Source organism: Perca fluviatilis, chromosome 12, assembly GCF_010015445.1.
Source record: "Perca fluviatilis chromosome 12, GENO_Pfluv_1.0, whole genome shotgun sequence".
In the NCBI taxonomy this organism is placed as follows: domain Eukaryota; kingdom Metazoa; phylum Chordata; class Actinopteri; order Perciformes; family Percidae; genus Perca; species Perca fluviatilis.
The window spans coordinates 2,396,166-2,417,599 of record NC_053123.1 but is presented as its reverse complement, the minus strand read 5'-3'; the positions used below and the strand labels follow the sequence as shown (position 1 = coordinate 2,417,599).

At 40.0% G+C, this 21,434-nt stretch overlaps 1 protein-coding gene across 3 annotated transcripts; it reads left to right on the top strand.

Annotated features, from left to right (window-relative positions):
• The first annotated feature begins 620 nt into the window (after positions 1-620).
• LOC120570606 (T-lymphocyte activation antigen CD80-like) lies at positions 621-17,746 on the top strand. Of its 3 annotated transcripts, none has more exons than XM_039819023.1 (5): positions 621-893; positions 1,199-1,576; positions 1,724-2,023; positions 3,842-3,917; positions 17,731-17,746. In XM_039819023.1, the coding sequence occupies exons 1-4, from the start codon at positions 692-694 to the stop codon at positions 3,913-3,915; spliced, it is 954 nt and encodes a 317-aa protein (XP_039674957.1). In that variant the 5' UTR covers positions 621-691; the 3' UTR covers positions 3,916-3,917; positions 17,731-17,746. The 3 variants fall into 3 exon arrangements, with proteins under 3 accessions (XP_039674957.1, XP_039674956.1, XP_039674955.1); XM_039819022.1 differs by lacking the exon at positions 17,731-17,746 and adding an exon at positions 7,947-8,084; XM_039819021.1 differs by lacking the exons at positions 3,842-3,917; positions 17,731-17,746 and adding an exon at positions 7,947-9,735.
• Positions 17,747-21,434: the final 3,688 nt, after the last annotated feature.

Here is a 21,434-nt window from a genome sequence, read left to right as displayed (position 1 = left end):
GTATGTGCATTTCCATCAAGAGAGACTTAATTTAAGAGTGAAATAAGTTAATTAACATGGATATGCACAGGTTGATATGGTCTTTGGAGTCTGTGGCGATTAGACTCCATCGCAATGTTAAATTCATAAAGGGTATAGAGCCCTGGATATGGATATAGGAATATCCCCGAATGAGTCTAGACACTGGTGGTGGTAAAAGAAATGATGAAGGAATAGAAGATCTGGAAGAATGTGATGTGGAGCGGGGTTTCTGGTTTTGAAATGAAAAAGTTTGAATGCAACAACGCGATAGCTCAGGGAGATCGTGGCAACATCTGGTTGGTTTAACTGAAAGAGTGAACGCCCAGAGTCAGCTGATTAGTTTGGGGGGAGCGTAGAAGTCTTCCTTAATGAACTTACACTAAGTTTCATTTTAGGGAACATGTCCTCAGATGACTCCCAGATGTCGTAGTGTGATCTGTACCATCCCCTGTAAGAACACAGTACGTGATGAGTGCATTACTTGAAGTCCCAGTCCCAATTTTGTGCACACTTGTGTCTTGCAGTTTGTTGTCCACGCCCCATATCCTGTCAAAAACGTCATCATCATAACCTGTTACCTCATAGTAGTGCGACAGCTACACCACATGGAATATCTATATTCACACTTCATTGGTAGAGTTCTTTAAATATAAATGACTAGTCAGCATGCATGCAACAATGGGCCGGAATTTCTAAACTACTGTATCTGTCAAAACAGGAAATTGCACTCTTGTGTGCGTCTTCACTTTGCATTTTCGATGAGTTAAGCATATTTTTTTCTATATATTTCTGTTTTCCTTTACGTTGTGTAATGAGTGAGCTAATCCTCTCAAGAATGTTCATTATATCAGTGGCATGCTTTCTCCTGTTGGGTAAGTTTGCTGCATTTTCATTTTAATGTGACATTTTACTGCACTGTTTTCCATGTCACTGAGTGAGTGAGTGTGTGTGTGTGTGTGTGTGTGTGTGTGTGTGTGTGTGTGTGTGTGCGCGCGTGTGTGTGTGTGTGTGTGTGCACGTGTGACAGAAATACACTGGAATGTATTATTATTTATGGCATTTGTGTAATATTTATGTTATGTATATGGAACTAAAACTATTTCATCTTAATTAACAATCAAACATGGAGGCTAGAAACAGGACATGTTTAAGAATCCGTCTATTTTCTGATTTTCAGGGTCTGATGTAACAGGTGTTCTTTATGTCAACACTACCGTTGGTGAATCTACAGTACTCCCATGTAACCTGATGCTCCCCGCTACCACTGACTTAAAGCATCTACGCTTTTACTGGCAAGATGAAAGAGAGCAAGTTTTGTACTCTTTTAATGAAGGGAAGGAGATGCCTGAGCATGTAAATAAACTCTATCGAGACCGGATCACAGCCTTCCCACAGGACATGACAGGCGGAAATATTTCAGTCAAATTTGAATACCCAACACTAGAAGATAACCACAGGGTTTTTCGCGTTTTTGGAGCAGTTTTTGACAGCAGAGGGACGAAGAGATTCATAATTGGACATAGTGAAATCTGCCAACTGACCTTACATGTTGCAGGTAAGGATGGAGATTGAACTTTTTCTTTACAGCAATAGTCTGATAGAAGAGCAAGGAAGCGAATTAGCATATTTTCCAAAAAGCATTGTCAGAAAAGTAATACCAGAAATGAGGTTTTTGTCAGTGACTGCACTCTCTTACTCATAGTTCCCTACGAGCATATCAGCCTGACTGTAAATGAAGAAACAATGACTGCGGTCTGCACTACAAGAAGAGGATTCCCCGAGCCTTTGGTAGAGTGGAGACTTCAGAACCATTCTGACAACACCCAACACCTCTTAGACCCGCAGGATGTGAACACCACAGCAGCACCGGACCCTCAAGATCATCTCTACAGTCTCACAAGCACCATAGTTATCCCTGGAGGTCCATATCAATCTGTGGCCTGCCTCGTCCACAACCCTACCCTAAATGTGACTCTGATCGCCACCCACGTATTAAACAAAGGTAAGTTACTAAAAGTAAAGATGGTCGTGCAGTATCTCAAACATTTTCTGCAAAATGGATCCTTGTATATCATGGTGCGAGTTGCACAGCTGTGAATCATCACTTTTGTTTTATTAACTTTATTAACTCTTTATGCCAGTGGATAAATACATAACAGTTACAAAAACTGTCTGAAAGAAATTGAGAATATACACACCATTTCACTATCTGGTGCTGGAAAAATAGGAAATAGACAATGAACCAGAAGAACAGAAAAGCCAATCAGCAACTCAGCCAGTTGTGATATTTATATCACAACCTTTTCAGCAAAAAAACAGGGTTTTTGTCTTCAAAGTTGTCCTCTTAGTGTGTGCCCCAAAAATAATCTTAAAAAGTTGTTCTCTCAGCACAAGCAGGACCCAGCGGCCCTCTGTTTTACTACCATCTCACTGTTACAGCATCTGACCTGTCTGACATACTGTACTGTACAACAGTACAAGTAACCCAGATATCTCTGGACATAAAAAAGACTGAAAGAGGAAGTTCAAATAATTTTACTGTCCCAACGAGCAAAAAGGGCACAATCCAGTTGTCTTTGTAATTTAATTTTAAACTAAACATCTCAGGAAATTGAATTTGTCTTCTTTGAGTCAAAAAGTAAATTTGATCAGCAGCAGAATCAGAAGTTTTGATATATAAAACCTAAAGAAAAACTAGAGGCCACTTTGATCACAACAGCCGTGACACCAGATCAGGCCAGGGGCACAAAGTGTGTGTGTGTGTGGGCGGGGGGGTCTACTTCCAGCGTGCTTGTTCAAATCTTTTAACCTCGTCCTTCATATCAATCTCAACTACACCTGTAAAGTTTTGTGACTGCATCTTGTAGTGTTGTGACGCTATCGTGGTGACAAAATCTGACCAGACAGACAGACAGACATTTTATGGTAAACATGATTATTTATTAATAAAATCTATTTCAACTGGAATGTGACTATAACTTTCATATTGCCATACGGGATGAGATTTTTATAAAAGTAAAAGCTCACTTCAGTCCATGATATGTTGTGATCATATCACAGCTTAGGGCCGTTGTTCGGCGCGACGCAAAGTCAAAGTGTCTGCTGTGAACTAGCATTTCCGGGATAGTTCAGGTGCCGCTGGAAATTCTGCCTGATGTCCCTCATTTCAGCCGGATGTCCGTCCCCTTCCTCTGTCTTTGTGTTGGCGTTCTAACCCCCGGTGGATTTGTGAGGACTATGGTTAACTGCTCCTCAGATCTCTGCAGGGTAAATCCAGACAGCTAGCTAGACTATCTGTCCAATCTGAGTTTTCTGTTGCACGACTAAAACTACTTTTGAACGTACACATGTTCCACCAAAACAAGTTCCTTCCAGAGGCTATTTTGCAGAGCCACTGTGGCTCCGTCCAGTGCTTAGTGCTGCCCAAGAAGATTGTCATTGGTTAAAAGAAATACCAATAAACCAGAGCACGTTTTTCTCCCATCCCGGAATGCTGTGTGGAATAGCCACCAGCAACTAACTACAATACAACCACACCATAGTCGGTAAACACTGATTGACTCAATCGATTCAATGTGTTATTGCTTGTTTATTTGACATTTTTATTCAAAATAATCCTTTTATTGAGAAAACCGATTGCTCAACAGGGAAAGTCTGACTAAATACAAACACTTCTCATTATTCACCACACCACTTGTTTCCAACATGGTTCATGCTGAGTCACAAAACAAGCAGAGAATTAGAAAGTTTAGATATTTGTACAGTATAAAAGCTAAAGATGCCCAGCGGAGAGTTCCTTTCTATGTCTGTCTGTCTACAGGTGAAGCAGAGAGGAGCCGGCTCAGCTTGGCTGGAGCTCTGATGGTGGCTGCTGCTGCTGTTCTCATTTACTAAATGTGAGTTTTCATTCACCAACAATTTCAGGGCATCGTTTTTTAGATATCCAATTACTGAGAAGAAACATGTCACTAATAATGAATAATAATTAGAGATGTTCCGATACCAGTATCGGAAAAGCCTCTGATACCCCCTAAAATGCTACTATCAGTAATTCAAAGTACTGGAGTTCGTGCACCGATCCATGTAATTTAGCCAAGAAGAAAATCTACTTTAAAGTAGATTTATTTATGTTCTTTTTCCGTTGACTCACTGTCAAACTGGATAGTAAAAGAAAGTTCTGGGGCATTCATTGTTTGTGTTTGTTCATGTTTCACAAAGAGTTTAACCTGAGCCAGACCGACAGCTATTATAGCAATCCTATCACATCCATAATACAATATGTGACACACTGGTGTTGGATCGGTACTCGGCATTGGCCGATACGCAAGTTCAGGTATCAGAATCGTTGTCGGGAAGCAATAAAACGGTATGGGACCATCTCTAATAATAATGAACCAATAATGAATTGGTTTGTCTTTCTTGGATGTCCAGCTACTACAGTAAGGGACAAGCCTGGGTGAAAATAGTCTGCCTCAGGGATTTGCCTATATATGCTCCCACTGTTGTCAATCATGTCATTCATAAAATGTCCTCTTACATGGTTATTGCCATGGGAACAATATGACGCAAAGAGAGAATGGTTTCAATTTTAGCAGTCATCAGCTTCAACACTTCCATCAATTTTATAACCATACTTTTACTTTTTACTGTCAAAATTAGCTAATATTGCACATATAACATTTTTGATATGGCATATGTTGTTTAAAGAATATGGACAGACAACAACCAGACCAACAACAACCAGATTTAACATTTGTTGGCAAAGCAATCTCACTTATAGGAAGTTCAACTTTGAGGATTGCTTCCCAAAGACTTGCCGAAAATTGTAATTAAACTAACTATATGTAACTTTTAAATGTTTCTGAAATTGTGTCATTTTCCATCTGATGGTCTTAAATTACCTGTAACAGCAAACAAGACTAACAATGAAAAGAACCCTAGTTTTATATCGTTTTTAGTAATGCAACTGCCTGGCTCAGATTTTTCCCGCAAAGTCACAGAATGATTTGCGGCAGGTAGACTAAACTACACTAACACATTCTGAAGGGTCACAGATTTCTTTGTAACACCGGAAAAGCCTGTGTTAGCGTATGCCAGCGCGGCCAGGTAATAGCAAGCAGGAGATTTCCTTATATAGGCCTAATTGTATTTTTATTTTAGAAGTCCTGTGATGTTTGACCCATCCACTAACCTCCCAATGCGAATTTTCGGCCTTTCGTACATCTTCAGTCTGTGTAGCTGGCTGCTCTCCCGGTGCGTTCTACAAACACACTGAAGGGCGCTTTTTGCGTCGCTTCTGACGCTGACAGCCACTGCCCAAACGTCCGTATTTTACGAGTTCAGAGTGAGAATGGGTTGGAACAGGGCCATTTTGTATGTATATTTGTTTTCTGTATTTATTGTTTATTTCATATTAATGTTTACTACTTTTTTGTTTATGTGTGCACCATTCACCAAGGCAAATTCCAGGCAAGTGTACTTATTGTGGCCATAAAACCTTTTCTGTTTCTGATTCTGAGTAGAAACACTGCTATCATTAAACATTATTGACTAGAGTTGGAAACACAGTAAATGTAGTACATGTACTCAAGAACAGTACGTTTGTGAGGTACTACAATTATGAGGTACTTGTACTTGAGTATTTACATATTATGCTATTTTTTACTTCTGCTCCACCACACCTCAGAGGGAAATATTGTACTTTTTACTCCACTACATTTATTGACAGCTTTAGTTACTTACTAAGAAAATGTGTTTGGTGGTAAAAAGAATGAGCCACATTGTAACGTAAAGTAATGTACAGATATGTGCAATGTAGTAGCAGTGACATTATACTACTAGTAAGAATAATATAGATATAGATATATGCAGTGTATTAACAGCATATATAATAAGAGAATATATATATATATATATATATATATATATAGGGCTATTCTTAAACCATTCAGGGCTGTAGCCTCCTACTCGACTGTATGAAGCATATTTTAAGATTTTGACATTTCCTGATAGTACTGCTTGAAATGAATTAACTGAACTGGGAAAATAGGTTTTTAGATGCAATTAATCATTATAGTTATTAATGATGTGCAATGTTTGTGTGTATGTCTGTGTGTGTGTGTGTTTGTGTGTGTGTGTGTGTGTGTGTGTGTGTGTGTGTGTGTGTGTGTGTGTGTGAGGGATCGAGGGCACCTGAGTAAGTGGCCAAACTGTATAATGGGAACTAAAAACCTTGGAGGATTTTGTCATGGGGGGAGGGTATGAGCCGATGGACAGCACCTTTGAAGGGATGGCTCTTGATCTTTTCTGAGTTTTTTCTTTAAGGTAAAGTGGGCTGGAGACATTAAGCTGTTAGACAAACTGGCTCAGGAGGGAAAATGCCATTTGAATTAGCCACACAAACAGAGAGAGGATTTTCTGCATGGTCAGTAAAAGAAAGAAAGCTGATATAGAGTGGATATGTGACACTGCTGGGGTCACACTGGACGGACAGGGCTCAGTCTTTAGCTAATGACGAATTATTAAAGACCGTTTTCACTCCTCTAGACAGCTCTGCCCTAAAACATTTTTTTTGAAAAAGTACAAATACTGCTCTTAGCCTTTGTACGGCAGACCTGTGCACAAAAAAAAAACAACATATAAGACACTGTTGCTATGGGTGCCATCTTTGTTGTAGTTTCAACATCTTAGTAACCTGTCACTGCCTTTTTTCAATACTTTCAGACCAGTTTTCACTTATTGTGTAATATCTGATTCATGAGGTGAGGCCTCTGTAGTTCTGCTAGTTCTGCTCTGTACTTCCTACACTGTTTCCCTATTAAGTAAAGCTGCCTACACCTATTATATGAGTCTACATGTATATCACAATAAGAGGCTGCAACAGATCATTCTGCTGTGTTTTTCTCTGCTGATTTAATTCAATTTTATTTATAGTGTCAAATCACAACAGGAGTTATCTCAGGACACTTTACAGATAGAGTAGGTCTAGACCACACTCTATGATTTACAAAGAGACAACAGTTTCCCAAGAGCATGCATTTGGTGTGACAGTGGTGAGGAAAAACTTCCTTTTTACTGGCAGAAGCCTCGGACGGACCCAGGCTCTAGGTGGGCGGCCATCTGCTGCTGCCGGTGGGAACATAGAGACACTGAGACTGAGTTCAGTCACTAGTGGGAAAACAGAAACAACTGATATGTAATATGAAAAACAATCACCACAAGTAGCAGCCAGTGGGTACGATTCAGAGCCAGTATGGTTCAAACCAACCTGCAACCTGCGGCTCCGGAGCTGCATGCAGCTTCTCAGCCCCTCTCCAGTGGCTCCCTGTGGCTTTGACAAATAGTTATATGGAAACGATTAAGGGTTATTGTTTTTTTTTTTTTTACATTTTAAATCTCAATTTTAATTATTCATGTAGGCCTAAAGTGATTCTTAGAGTGTCCATTTAGGCTACATAACATTTCAGTCAACTAAAAGGTCATAGCCTACGTTCATCTACATCCTCTATTGCTGAACCTAGATATAACCTAGATAGTAGATAATAGTGGGAAGCCGTTCACGATGAATACATATACGAATTCTTCATTCAAATATCAAAGCATCTATTCTTAGACTTAAAAAACTAAATTTGGATTGTTCATAAAATTAAAGATATGTCCCTCTCCACAAATACCGTCAAAGAGAGGGCCATAAAATTGACATCAAACATCACCATATTAATGAATGCTCATTTAGACCTATTAGTACTGTTCATAGGCTAATTTTGTCTGTGTTACCGGCATTATAAGGCTCAAAAAGGTTTTGCAGCTCCAGACAGATGTTTTTTATGTTTTTGCGGCCAAAGACGGCTGTTTTGATAGTAAAGGTTTAAGTGATGACGCTCCTCTGCACCAGCCTAACACCTTTCCAACCTGTTGGCCCACAGATGTTAAAAGGTACTTAGAGCTCATGGGGGCAAAGTCCTGGGATGCACTACATCGTCGCCCCTCCTCCCTTTCTACACTGGACCGTTGGAGCCCCTTTGTCCCTGGTTCCCATGTCTCTGCTGGGATTAATCCCTGAACCACAGGTGTGATAATCCCAAACAGAATGGCGCTGCTGAACACAGGGACTGACAGTGCTCAGGCCCCAGTCTGCTTTGATCAGAGGGCCAACAGCTGTGTTCCTGTCCGTCCACAAACTGAGTCTAGGACCTGCCTTCAGAGTGACGGGGGGACGAAACAAAGCACACTTGTTCTACTGAGGCTGAGGATGCTGTTTGGTAGACAGACTGTAATGTAGTGCAAAGTGTTAGAGGTGTTTGAAAAATCCCATGACCACAGGTTTCCTGTTTCTATGACATGTGCGTCACCAAACCACAATGACTTCCAACTTCCACTTTGCTGGTGCTTTAGTGTTCCTCTGCCGACATTGATTTGTACGTATCTTGATATAAAAACACCTAGTAAAGAAGAAGAAAGAGAAGAAGAAAATACCTAGTTCTTTGACCTCTTGAAACACAAATATCGTAATGCCTTCAACACCAACAAACACTAATAATGCTTTTATCTTCAGATAAATGATCTTTTGCCTAACACAATCTTGCCATTTGACATGACTATAGTCAACCTTTACATCGGGGCAAAGCAAACAAGGCCAGCCTGACTGACAATCCAGCAAAGCAAATTAAGTGTAATAAAAAAATAAAGAAGGAAGTCACATCATTGCACACATTATTGGGTATAGTTCCTCTTGCTCAGATTCTTCAGAAAGTTTCTCTTCCTCTGTCTTTAGAGCAGATTATTTCTGACATTTGGCTACTGTGCTGATGTTTACTGCCCTGCAAAGGCAAAACGCCGTAATATCATGTTTGGGCAAAAATGAGTTTATACCAGTTTTGGGGTATTTGAGACCTCCTTTATTATGTGAATAAATATAGTGAGTCAATTTGATTGTTTTAACGAGAAAATAAAGGGCTATGACAACCGTAACATCCAAAACCATACGAGAAACCACAGCAGAACGCCATAACAGCTGTTACGGCTCTTCACTCTAAGGAGCTCTTGGTACGCTGAAGTTGAGTTCAGGTGTTCTGACTTTGTTTAGCCAGGCATTAAGAGAGATGTTACTGTGCCGCCGTGATGTTACTGTACTCTGGCCTTGTCATACTGTCAAAGTTTGCCGCTTTTAATTGTCACCAAACCACGTAACATACACACGACATATCTTTCAAATAAAGTGGTGATGATTCCTATTCTGTCAGTGTCAGTGACAGCCCGGAGCTAGCTAACTTTATCACGTAGCGCTAACGGTGATGCTGACACACCTCCTCACTTGGCGGAGCCTCACATCAGACGCCGAAAACGAATCATTAAATACACAGGCATACTTCCTTTCCATGCAATCCGATTTAATCCATGGAAGATATAATCCATAGCAAAGCACGTCATCTGCTGTATCCACAACAATCCATACGTGTTTGAGCCATATTTCCTTCTTGCAGGTGTTCATGTCAAATCTTACACAAATCCATAAAAGCACTAAGCTAGTTATTGCTAACATCCGTACAACGTATACTAACCTAAATGTTATCTCAGAATTAAAAAGTAGTAATCCAAGTCGAGTTCGTTGACTGTGCATCTTGAGCAGTTTGGTGACCCTTAACCCTTAACCAGGGGCGATTCTAGGATCAGACCTTTAGGGGGGCTCAGCCCCTAATGAGAATATGACACAGATACAGTGCCTTGCAAAAGTGTTAAACATTATATATTTATTGTTAAACAATAAATATACCTTTGTGTTCAATTATAATTAAATTATCTTTATTGAGAAAATATTTCTTGTATTTATTCATACTGTATACTGTACTGCAAAGTAACTTATCTGTCGTACTGTTCAGTGTTTCCTCTATGTTGATAGGCAAGTGGCGGTCAGCCACAGTTAGATTTCTCCCGCCACGGTATCAGAAATATATATACAAAAAGCCGTCTATCAGCAGTGATTGTAAAGAGCACATCGACGGAGAAAAGCGCAGACTCACGCTTCACAACGCGAGTGGGCACGCGCGGCACTCGGAGAAAAGGGAGAAAGAAAAAAGAGACCGGCTGTCCGGAGGACCCGGTTGAGATGGCATGTGTGCATTCTTGACAACTGTAAGTCGTATAACTTATATTGTCAGTTCATTTAAGCCTGTATCAGTCTATAGTTCTTGCACATTTTAGTTTCACCTTCACCTGCTAGCTAAATTGCACGTGGCTGTTGATTCAATACAACGCCCTTGATATCATATCATGGCATAGGCCTAGTAGGCTAAACCGTGATTATTTCATACATTCATGAAACATATTGGGGGAAATTCATTCAACATAATTCACAGCCAAATAACAATTAAAAGTATGCTATTTGAACATTTATAACCTAACCTAACCTGGCAGGCACTGCCTCCGATTTGGTGTCTGCTGCGGTGCGCAGCGCAGCTCGGACTGTGCGCCGCTGCCCTTTTTTTCCTCCATAAACTCCACTCTCAGCTGTGTGCAATGATTCCAGCCAGTTGTAGCGTGTATAAAGTTATATGAACACGTAGACAGCTACCGTCTACGTGTAGGCCTACTGCGCCTTTCACAGAGCGATCGCCCGGTGCTTTTCTTCTGATTCAGAACCATCCACGCCGTAGCCTACGTTACCGACTCTGGCTTTGCCTTCGGCCCATCGGTGATGCATTGCCCACACTTGTTACTCGAGACCGCTAGTTACGTTTCTCTGACAGAGGCTATGATTATTACTAAGCAACCAAGATGCATCTTCAACCACGCAAAAGATTAAAATCAGACAGATCTGCCCCCACTGCTAAAAAAAATCCTAGAGGAAACACTGCTGTTCAACTGTGTTAGTGTTGCCACACTATCCTGATCATTATAGCAGTAAATAGGAACAACCAAATGTCTTCTATATAATTTAAAACAAATACCATGATGACTAGACCTTGGTTAGGTGTTCTTATAATGGATGTAAGTATGGTGAACAGCAAGCAAATATTGATTATATGTCACTTACTGCCTTTTGCCTTTGCATGACTCCTTGTTTTTGGCACATGATACAAAGGCAGAGTACAGTAACTGCCAAACAAGGGTCAAAGGTCAATTTTGAACTCAAGATTTTTTTGCATACAAACATTTCTTCATTATAACAACTAGTTGTCAAATTTTGGGAGTTCTACCTATAATACTTTTGTCTGGACAAAACAAAAACTTTGAAGTAGCGAGTTAAGGTCTTTTGCCTTTGCAGGGCAGTTTAGTAGGTACAATGTTCACCATGTTTACCATCTTAGTTTACTTAACACAAAGCACAGCTGAGGATGATGGCCGTGCCATTAGTTGTGCAGGTATTTGGTCAAACAATCTATTGGACAGGTTGAAATGTTGACCTGATGATGGCACCAGAGGAAAAGTTAAGGAACCACCAAAGTTATTAAAAATTATCCTGAGGGGAACATACCAAATGTCTGTACCAAATTGTAGGTTCTCCCAAAAGGAGTAAACAACTTTACAATACCAAAAATAAATGCGTAAATGTTCCTGATTCAGTTGCACATTTTCTACACATAGGAGAATTTGTATCATCAAACTTATTAAGCTTCACTGGAGTTATATAGTATTTATACAGGAATTTATAATTATTTTCTTTAACTTTAATGTTTGTAGTCAAAGGTGAGGTTAATTCCGTGCACAGATAGCCATTCTTTTTTGCTGAACTTCTTTTTAAGCTCTAGTTCCCAATTTGTTCTCAAAGAAGAACAGGAGTTCTGGGGACTTTCAGACAAAATTCTATACAAGTGAGATATCTTCCCCTTAAGCGAAGTAGCAGAGATAATAAATTGTTCTAGCTCAGTGGGATAGAGTCTAAATTGTCCCTTTTTATGTAAAGATACAATGATGTGACGAATCTGCAAGTATTTAAAAAAATCTGTTCTAGGAATCTGATATTCTGCACAAATAGCAGTAAAGGATTTAACGGACTCAGAGTCTTTATCAAACAACAAAAGTTCCAAGACCATGGAGTGACCAGTTTCGAAAGTCAGTTTGAGAGAGAGCTAGAAAGTCGGGGTTAAATGCAGTTGGAGAGTTTTTGCTTATATGACCTTCTGTGCTCAAATACCTATTACAGTCCTGCCAAGCTTTCAATGTGGCTTGTAAAGGGGGCAACCCCTCTACATTCATCAGCGACTGCAATTTATTAACATAAAGTGTTGTTGTGGTCTCCAATGGATAGCATGTTAGTGATTCCAGTGCTACCCAAAGAGAACTAGTTCCCAGCTTCCAACTTATGATATTTCTAACTTGACAAGCCCAGTAGTAGCATAGAAAATTTGGAAGTCCTAACCCCCCTTTTGAGCTTGACTTTGTTAAAGTGGACAACTTAATCCTTGGGGTCTTGTTGTTACATATACATTTTGTTAGACTTCTATTAATTAGCTTAAAAAAGAAGGGGGACTATAACATGGCAACATATTAAAAGCATAAATAAACTTAGGGAGTATACTAATTTTAATGACTTTGATTTTCCCAATAAGAGACAGTGGGAGAACAGACCAAGTCAGAAGTTTCTTTTTGCATTCCTTCAGCAAAGGGTTATAGTTTTCCTTCAATAGTTTGTCCAAGGTGGGTGTCACTTGTACACCATGATATTTAAAGCCATATATTGACCAAGAAATGGGGCATTCTTTCTTAAGATTTTCCTCATTTGGAATGTTAAGAGGGCAAGCAGTTGATTTTTGTAAGTTAACCTTACACTCTGAAGTCTTAGAAAATCTTTGAATATCATGGCCTGAGTTAACATAGGTTCAGTAACAAATAAAGTATCGTCAGCATAGAGTGAAATTTTGTGGTGTTGTGTGCCTGCAGTCACTCCCTTTATCATAGGATTAGTTCTGATCATCTCAGCAAACGGTTCTAAAGCAACAAATAGTAATGGGGAGAGAGGGCAGCCTTGCCTGGTACCTCTTCCTAAGTGCACTGGGGGAGATTACACATTATTAGTGCAAACTGTTGCATTTGGAGTGTCATATATTGCTTTAATCCATTCAATGAAATTGAAGCCTAATTTATATTTATCTAGTACTAAAAAAAGAAAATCCCATTCTAAGCGGTCAAACGCCTTCTCGGCATCGAGAGATATTAATAACGAAGGTGTTTTTTCCTGGTTTAGATAATGCATGATCTTAAATAGCCGTCTAGTATTATCAGATGAGTATTTTTATTTTTGATGCACAAGTGACTGTTAATATTGATAAAATCAGACATAGAAAAACATATTATGGGAAACCACACACACACTGCTCTGATTCAGCTGCAGACACAACAAAAGATACCTTGCGTGGAGATTGAATACAATAACCTCCCACAACTGGAGACTGATACTACATATAAAGCCCCGGGGGGGATGTTCAACGCAACCTGATACTGACGTTTATCTATCACATGATTACTACTGGCATTGTGATGGTAGCATGAAATACGTCTTTGCACAAGTCCAAGACAGGAAGTGGAGGGATCGGAGGTTAGTAGGTCAGGAATAAAACAAAATCGGCTACAAAAAATATCTTTTTCTTACCTGTTCCGTTTCCTTGTGACATACTGGATATGATATGATCACCCTGTCAGGCCTGTAAACAATAAACAAAGTTAGCTTGTAGTACTCATAGCTCATACAAGTATATTTAATATTGAACCTTTCATTTGACATGACAATTTATTTATTCTGTGAACATGATGTAATGTTATACTATGTTTCTAATTCTGTTATTCCATTATACTTACATCTCTAATACACTTAGACCAGTGGTTCCCAACTTTTATTTGACCCTTTAAAAAAGTTAACTTGCGACCACTTGTCAAAGATTATGTCAAACTTCTTATATATATATATATATATATATATATATATATATATATATATATATATATATTCATATATTACGTTAATTTTGTGAACTCAACACTTTTGTAAACCTCATGTCAAGCACCAAAATTAAGTGTAGATTTGTTTTCACAAGAGATTTGAAAAATGTCAAAAAGCGAACATCAACTTCACATCAACTTCAGCTTGTGTGTATATATATATATACAGCATTTTATAACCTATTTTTTCTAACCCTAACCTTTGCTTTACATAATTGTCTTTTGCATCCTTATTATCTAAATGTAATCACCAAATAATTTTTCCTATTCAGAAAGTAAAAAAAAAAAAATTCAATATTTTTCTTATGATGATGTTGCTTCTTTTCTGTTTTTGTCTTTGTAATTTGACTCGATGACACTATAAATGAGTATCGCCCCGCAATGATCTCCCGAGGTTGAGTGAATATAGGCTGATATAGGCTGATGTTTTCGAGGGGGTCAAAAAAAAAAAAGGCACCACTGGTCTAAAAGTTACATGACATTTCACTTCCTTTTTTATTTTAATTTATTTATTTTTTTACACAAAATTTACATTTAATTTCACATCATAAAGATGCCAATTAATGTACGCACATGGTCCAAAAGTAAGAGAAGTGATGAATAAAGTAATGTGAAGTAGTCTGGTCGACAATAAAATAAAGAGAAGAGGTACCAAAAGAAACATTTCATTTGTCCACTGGAGGGCAGCCTTTACTAGGTAATAACCCAAAACACACTCACCACCTTATAGTCATTTATGTCTGCCAGTGTGTGTGTGTGTATGTGTGTGTGTGTGCGCCAGTGCCAATGTGACTCTTGCTGATGTGAAGTCCTGTGCTTGTACTTTCCCACTCTGCTTGAAGCAGCTCTAAAGTCCTGTTATGAAGCGCTCAGTTATCAGACTGTTATTGCCTGTGAACGTTGTTTGTATGAGACTACTGCTGTACTACGCCCTGTGGTGACCAGAAGCTCAGTATTAGGGGTCCAGCTCAGAGATATTTCACACACACACACACACACACACACACACACACACACACACACACACACACACACACACACACACACACACACACACACACACACACACACACACACACACACACACACACACACACACACACACACACACACACACACACACACACACACACACACAAGCACCCTGGTGACTTTGTGGTAATATACCCTCCCAGTTGTCCTGTCACCTTGGGTTTCACAGTGCCAGGGTCAGCCTTTATGTCCCAGTTTAAGCCTCTCCCTTTGATTCATAGTCACACTAACACGCTGCAATCACATTAAATGCAAAGCGCATGTGTTCCACTTCAGAGCAGAGCCAGCTGTGTGTCCGTCGCCGTCTGTGAAATGTAAAAATCACACGCACACACACATGGTGCAACGCACTGACTTACACACATGCAGACAGACTTTACTTATTGGCGCTTGCAATACTCTCTGACACATTAGTTCATTTCTAGTTTAAAAGTGCTAAAGATCAACACGTAGAGGATAGGGAGAGGTGAAGAGTTCTGATAAAAAGCATTTATTGTTTGTTTCATTGCTGTCATGAAATATTTAAAAAAACACAAATTCAACCTCAGCCTGTCTCTCATCAGGGTTTCATATGAAGACACCTGGCCTGACCCTTTATAATACACACATTCAGGGGTGTGTCCTAATTGGATAATTGGGACAACAGGTGACAGATAATGATCATTAATACTGTAATAATGTCATTCAGAGATTCCTTCCCCATGATTTCACAAACCTTTCCAAATGCAGAAACACAATAAATCCAAAACACAACATAAAGTAATCATGGTTAGTGACTCAAATAAAAAACATACCATCAAAAAAATAAAAGAAAGAAATATTTCACACTGAAATGTAATACCTTCATTCAGGGCACACAAGTCTCTGCTTTACTGCTGGACTGTTGAAAAAGGTTCTTTCTGGAGATCGAACTACAAGATTCCAATTCTTCAAAAAACAATACTTTTTGTAATGTTTCTCCTTCAAGTGCTTTGCCAATAGATAGTCCACATTGTTATTGCATTTTTTGTGTGTTTAGAGAGTCTATCCTTTAGCTTTCTTTTGCAAAAATAAATACAAAGGTAAGGCAAACCGACCCCTAAGGTGGTGTTAGAGTTCCTGAAACCCTTGGGCTTGTATGTCCTAATGCTTCCTTGTACGTGTCATAAACATTATAAACAAGTCCTAAACGTTTATGACATAACGCTTCTTTTAGTAAGTGTCATTCAGTTTTTGTTAGTTAAGTTAAGTTATGGTTATGGTTATGGTTATGGTTATGGTTATGGTTAGGGTTAGGGTTCATGTGTCATGACAGTGTCATCTTATGTAGTTACCTTCAAGTAAAGTGTTACCCAATTATTATTGAATTAAAAATGTTCTGAAATGTGTGGGAGCCCAGATAGCTCACCTGGTAGAGTGGGCGCCCATATATAGAGGTGTACTCCTTGACGCAGCGGCCGCCGGCTCGACTCTGACCTGCGGCCCTTTCCCCCTCTCTCTCCCCTTCCATGTCTTCAGCTCTCCTGTTGAAATAAAGTCCTACAATGCCCCAAAAATGTCTGAAATGTGTATGTTTAAATGTACAAATAAGGCATTAACTGCTGCTATCTTTGGGTGAATTTAGGGGAAATGTACAGGTGCAAATAGACAAAGTGTAAAAAACAACAACTAATTATGTATTTTGGAAGTTTTTTTTTTCCCACACATCTGAAATTCAACCTTAATTTACACTCGAGAGATCACTGAGGGGGGCGACCATCATTTACAATGGCATCGAGTCAAATTACAAAGACAAAAACAGAACGACAACACAAAAGAAAGCGACACCATCGCAAGAAAAAATGGAATATAAAACATTCAAAATTGTAAGAATGGTTTAATAAACAAATTAGGATAATAAGGAGACATGCTATGGAAGTAAAATAGCCACAAAACTCAAAACTGAAAAATGATGTTTTTCCCTTAAACTTCAGTTCGCCTATTATTTCTCCCCCCCCGCCTGCCTGACTTGATGTCAGCCATGTCAGCACCCTCCCAGATCTCAGCAGTGACTTTGGTGAGTGGAGTGTTATTATTACCGAGAAGAACGATGGCCAAAAGTACAACACAAAAACGACCCAGGTCGTAAAAAAAAAAAAAAAAGAAGAGAATTATCCTTTAAGCTACTCACTCTCTTAAATGATTAAAAGGGACTTTGCCACTTCTATACACTATGTCCCAGGACAATGGGGTTACCACATAAACAAACCCCAGAAACCATCCCAGTGGACAGAAGCTGCCAGCCTCCCTGCCCTGTGATCTGGCCACTGACCTTTTTTATGAATAGGGGAAGATATTGACTGACAGTGCTGGCTGAATAGGAAGCCTGGTTAGCTCCCAGTTGAGCACTCGGGTAAGCTGATACCCCTGTACCCCCACTGCTCGGGTAAACACGGCCAGAGTCAGTCAGTCCCACGAAGAAACTGCAACAGTGACTAAGAGGTCATTCTCCTCCAAAGGCCAACCCTGCCTCCCTCCCTCCCTCTCTAGGCCGCCTCTCCTCAGTCCGATGTCACAAGGCCAAATCGATGCATCTGACCCCCCCTTTCTTTTCTGGATGAACTTTCACCCCAAGCCTAACAAAGCGGGGAAGAAAAAAAAACTTCTTCAGCGAGTGTGTTTAGTCTCTGCATTACAAAACAAAAGCTGTCCTCCAATTCCAACAGCCACTTGAGAGTGTGTGTGTGTGTGTGTGTGTGTGTGTGCGCGCGTGGCTGTGTGCAGGGGTTGAGATGGTGAGATGGATGGCCTCTTGGAGCAGGACGTCCCATCGCAAAGAAGCCAATGTCGTCCTGAAAAGGGAAGTGTGTGTGTGTGTCTCTGTGTGGAACTGTGAGAACTGAAAGTCTCTCCCTTGAATGGCGAGCCACTGATTGACAGCTTTAATAGTGGATGGAGAGACAAGAGAGGAAAGAGGGTAACGCGAGGAGAGAAGGCGCTGAAACGGTGAAAAGCTAATGTCGGAATGAGACGTGAGTTATGAGAGTCGAGCGATGAATTATACACGTTTGAGAAGGAATAAAAAGAACATTGGCAGGGATCAGAGCAGCTGATAACATCTGTGAAGTTGCGCCCTCTGATAAAATGAATGTCATGCAAATCCCACTTTCTGTAATATTATCTGTAGACAGGGTTGTATGTCGAGAGTAAGAGAGAGGATGTGCATGATGTGCGTGGTTGCTTTTGGTGACTTATGACAGTTTTGTGCGTTCTTCAGTGCTTCTGAAAAACTCAACTGACATGATTCTGCCACAGCATACAGATCTGTTATGTACCCTTTTGAAAAACTATTCATTACCCAAAAGGGAAAACTGCATTATTTTTGGTTTCATGATGTCTGTCTGTGCACAGTCAGAATGCTGTCGTCCCTCTGTCTTGCATACTCAAGTTAAGTAACTCAAAACTGTACTTAAGTATAAAAATTATTTTTTTTTTGTATTTGAGTAAATGTACTCAGTTACTTTTTACCACTGCAATAAACACCCAGCATAAAAAAATTGCACTGCTCAGTAAAATGAATGTTAGTGACTACTTGTGATTTTGTTGGACTTTAGGAGTACAGTACTTTGTTTAAGACTTGTGTTTGTGCATATTAATATTTCACATAATAAGCTCGTTGGGGCAACGATAACCTCAGGAGATCAAGGCGGCCGCAGGTTTTTGGAGCAAGGCGCGGCAGCTGCTTTGCACCGACTGCAAGACCCAGGGCATGATGGGAAACGCCTGGCTCTCAGCTGATCTAACAGTTGATTGGCTCAGAATCGACTTAACATGATGACGTTTTATATAAACTGTATTGTTTTTGAATCGGAGGGGATTTTAATTGCTATTTGTCTAAGCGATTAAGGCTTATTGTTTTTTTGTTGTTTTAAGATATTTTTTGGGGCTTTTCCGCCTTTCATGGACAGGACAGCTAGGTGAGAAAGGGGAGAGAGAGGGGGGAAGACATGTCGGAAATTGTCACAGGTCAGACTCGAACTCTGGACCTTCTGCGTCGAGGCATAAACCTCTATGTCAGAGATCAACATTAAAGATACGCTTACAGGTAGGCTTATGGATTCACTGTGCCTTCCACAAGTATGTTTGACATTAAAACATGATGCTATATGAATATGTAAATAGTAGCTTAGTATTGTAGGGCACCATAAAAAGGAATGTGTATAGGCTTTAGGCCACCGTACATATCATTGTCGGCTCAGTTTATTATGCAACTTCATTTTATACAATATATGTAGTAGGGGGTCCCTGCTCCGTCTCTCTTTCAAGTAAAAAAATGTTGAAGACCCCTGCTATATGTGGCTGATGGTGATGTTCAGATTTATTAACATCAGCAACAGATTGCATGTAGAGCATTTTAACATAATAAAAACCACTGGAGACAAGCTGATATATGGTTGTGATAACATTTTATTAATCGGACCTAACAGGATGGGAGTGTTTCTGTGACCTCCTGTTCAGACTGAAGGCTGCTGGAAACGGCTGTTGAGCCCAATGGTTCTGCCACTCACCTGCAGACACGAGCTGCTCCACAATGTGGCCTGAGTGATCGCAATGCGCCCTGGGAGCATTCACACCTCCACTCTGTCCACTTGTGATCGTGTCCCTCAGGGCAGATTTTGATACCAGGTAAAAACGCGGTTATGGAGTCACTTGCTGCTTTATTTTATACCCTGCAAACATGAACACTGTGTTTATTGGCACGGCCTACGTGCAAAAGGCACCGTCGGCATCTGGCTATTTTGACAAAGACACAGCGATTATCACCTCTGCCAAGGAGGTTGTCCAAATATTTCTTTGTGAGTTAGCAGAATGTCAATGATATTTGGGGGATTATTTGATCTAAGTTGTAATGAGTATATGTTTTGACAGGAAATCTGTTTTATTATTATTTTTTTATACCCTGACTCACAAAAGACATCGATATGAGTCCACTGCTCTTTCTACTTAGCTTACTCAGCTCTCTGGCTGTGACTTTCCTTGTTTGCGTGTGAGCGCTACTATCCCTGCATGTGTCTGTGGGTAGGGCAGGTAACGCTAAAATGGCGTTACCATGAGAGAGCAGCCATTGGTTGCCTGTTCCCATCACTCAGTCCCAGTGGAAAGGAGCTGGGAGTAGAGAGAGGCATCATTCCCATCTGAACCCTGCAGGGAAGGAAGAGGATACTGGGAACTGTAGGAAACTGGGAATAATGGGCAGAAACCTGTTACACTGATGATAGGTGGGAAGTGAGGCAATTTAGCAGCACGGGGGATGCTTGTTGAGCCAGGACCTGACAATAGTGAAAAGGTTATAATAGCTTTAATGTAGTGAACGCCTTTGACAGTGCTGAGTCTATTCAGCTCTGAAAAAGGATAACAACTGGGTTCTCAAAAAGTGGTAAAGACATTTTTATAACAAGCTATTGATGTCAAAGTGCAAGAAGAGCTGCATTCAGAGTATTCAAATGTGAGCAAGTGAATGCAAGCTCTATTAAATACTCAATATTATCACTTGAATGAGTCATTTAGGTCATAAAAATATGGAAGCAAAAAAGACTGTAAGGATTTTAATCTCTGCAATTCAAACTTGAACATCTACCAAAGATTAGCATTGGCTTGAATGGAAACAGCTCTATCCTATCACAGTGGTTCCCAAAGTGGGGTCCAGGGAACTCCAAGGGGTCCTTGATGTGGGTCCCCAGCAAAAGGGTGAATCATTTATTTTCACTATAATCATTCATAAGTGACACAATGACAGAATGTATGGATGTTTTGGTCATGGGTTTCATACACTTCCTGTAATATAACTTTAAAGTCCTAACTCTGTCTGACGCACCCACCGCTAGCCTAGCTTAGCACAGATCCTGGAGGTAGCTGGCTCCATCTAGCCTACTGCTCACAATAAAAAAAGTGACAAAATAATGCTACCATGTTCCAATTTACATGTTGTGATTTGTATAGTCACAGCGTGTACAAATAACAAGGTCACATGACACACAGCCATCTTCTAACCATATACAAACTGGGAACTATATTCTCAGAAGGTGAAGCACTGCTACTTCTGCTACTTGGGCGGAGTGATATTACTCCAACTCTGAGCGAACTCCAGGCGAACTCTCTGCTCCTCACCACGGGGCTTCTCAGGTGCTGCGAGCAAATTAATGTCCAACTCCAAGACAAGGAGTGCATGGGGTGCACGCTCTACCAGGTGAGCTACCCAGAACCCAGATTGATAGTGTTTAAAGTCAAATATTTCAGTGCTATCCATTGAGTAGTATTTAAAGGTCCCATGACATGGTGCTCCTTGGATGCTTTTATATAGACCTTAATGGTCCCCTAATACTGTATCTGAAGTCTCTTTTATATAGACCTTAGTGGTCCCCTAATACTGTATCTGAAGTCTCTTTTATATAGACCTTAGTGGTCCCCTAATACTGTATCTGAAGTCT

Coding starts and splice junctions, on each gene's coding strand:
- LOC120570606 (XM_039819021.1), top strand. CDS start 692: ATGCAACAATGGGCCGGAATTTCTAAACTACTGTATCTGTCAAAACAG. Junction 1,577..1,723: donor ACTGACCTTACATGTTGCAG/GTAAGGATGGAG, acceptor TCTTACTCATAG/TTCCCTACGAGCATATCAGC. Junction 2,024..7,946: donor CACCCACGTATTAAACAAAG/GTAAGTTACTAA, acceptor GTTGGCCCACAG/ATGTTAAAAGGTACTTAGAG.